Below are 228 nucleotides of genomic sequence, written 5' to 3' on the forward strand. Positions count from 1 at the left end.
GGGGGCCCCCGAGGAGGGGGGGGCCCCCCTGCTGGCAGCTGGGGCTGAAGAAAGACGCCTAGCTGATGAGAAGTACCCTCGGCTTGGGTCTCCCCCAAGGGGGGCCCCCCGGGGCCTGGGCCTGGGGGGGGCCCCCAGCCCAGTACCCTACAACGGGGAGGGCCTCATGGGGCCCCAGCTGCAGCAGCACCTGCAGGGGCCCTCAGCCCAGCAGCAGCAGCAGCAGGA

At 73.7% G+C, this 228-nt stretch overlaps 1 protein-coding gene across 1 annotated transcript in view; it reads left to right on the plus strand.

Moving 5' to 3' along the window:
• Positions 1–65: 65 nt before the first annotated feature.
• Positions 66–228, plus strand: part of ETH_00040430 (uncharacterized protein) — a gene marked incomplete at both ends in the record, with an annotated part of 321 nt that continues 158 nt past the window's right edge. The window contains one exon of the mRNA XM_013374776.1: positions 66–226. Coding sequence (XP_013230230.1) covers positions 66–226 — 161 coding nt within the window. The remainder of the gene's footprint in view (positions 227–228) is intronic.

Source organism: Eimeria tenella, genomic scaffold (genome assembly GCF_000499545.2).
Source record: "Eimeria tenella Houghton genomic scaffold, Eth_scaff2291, whole genome shotgun sequence".
Lineage (NCBI taxonomy): Eukaryota > Apicomplexa > Conoidasida > Eucoccidiorida > Eimeriidae > Eimeria > Eimeria tenella.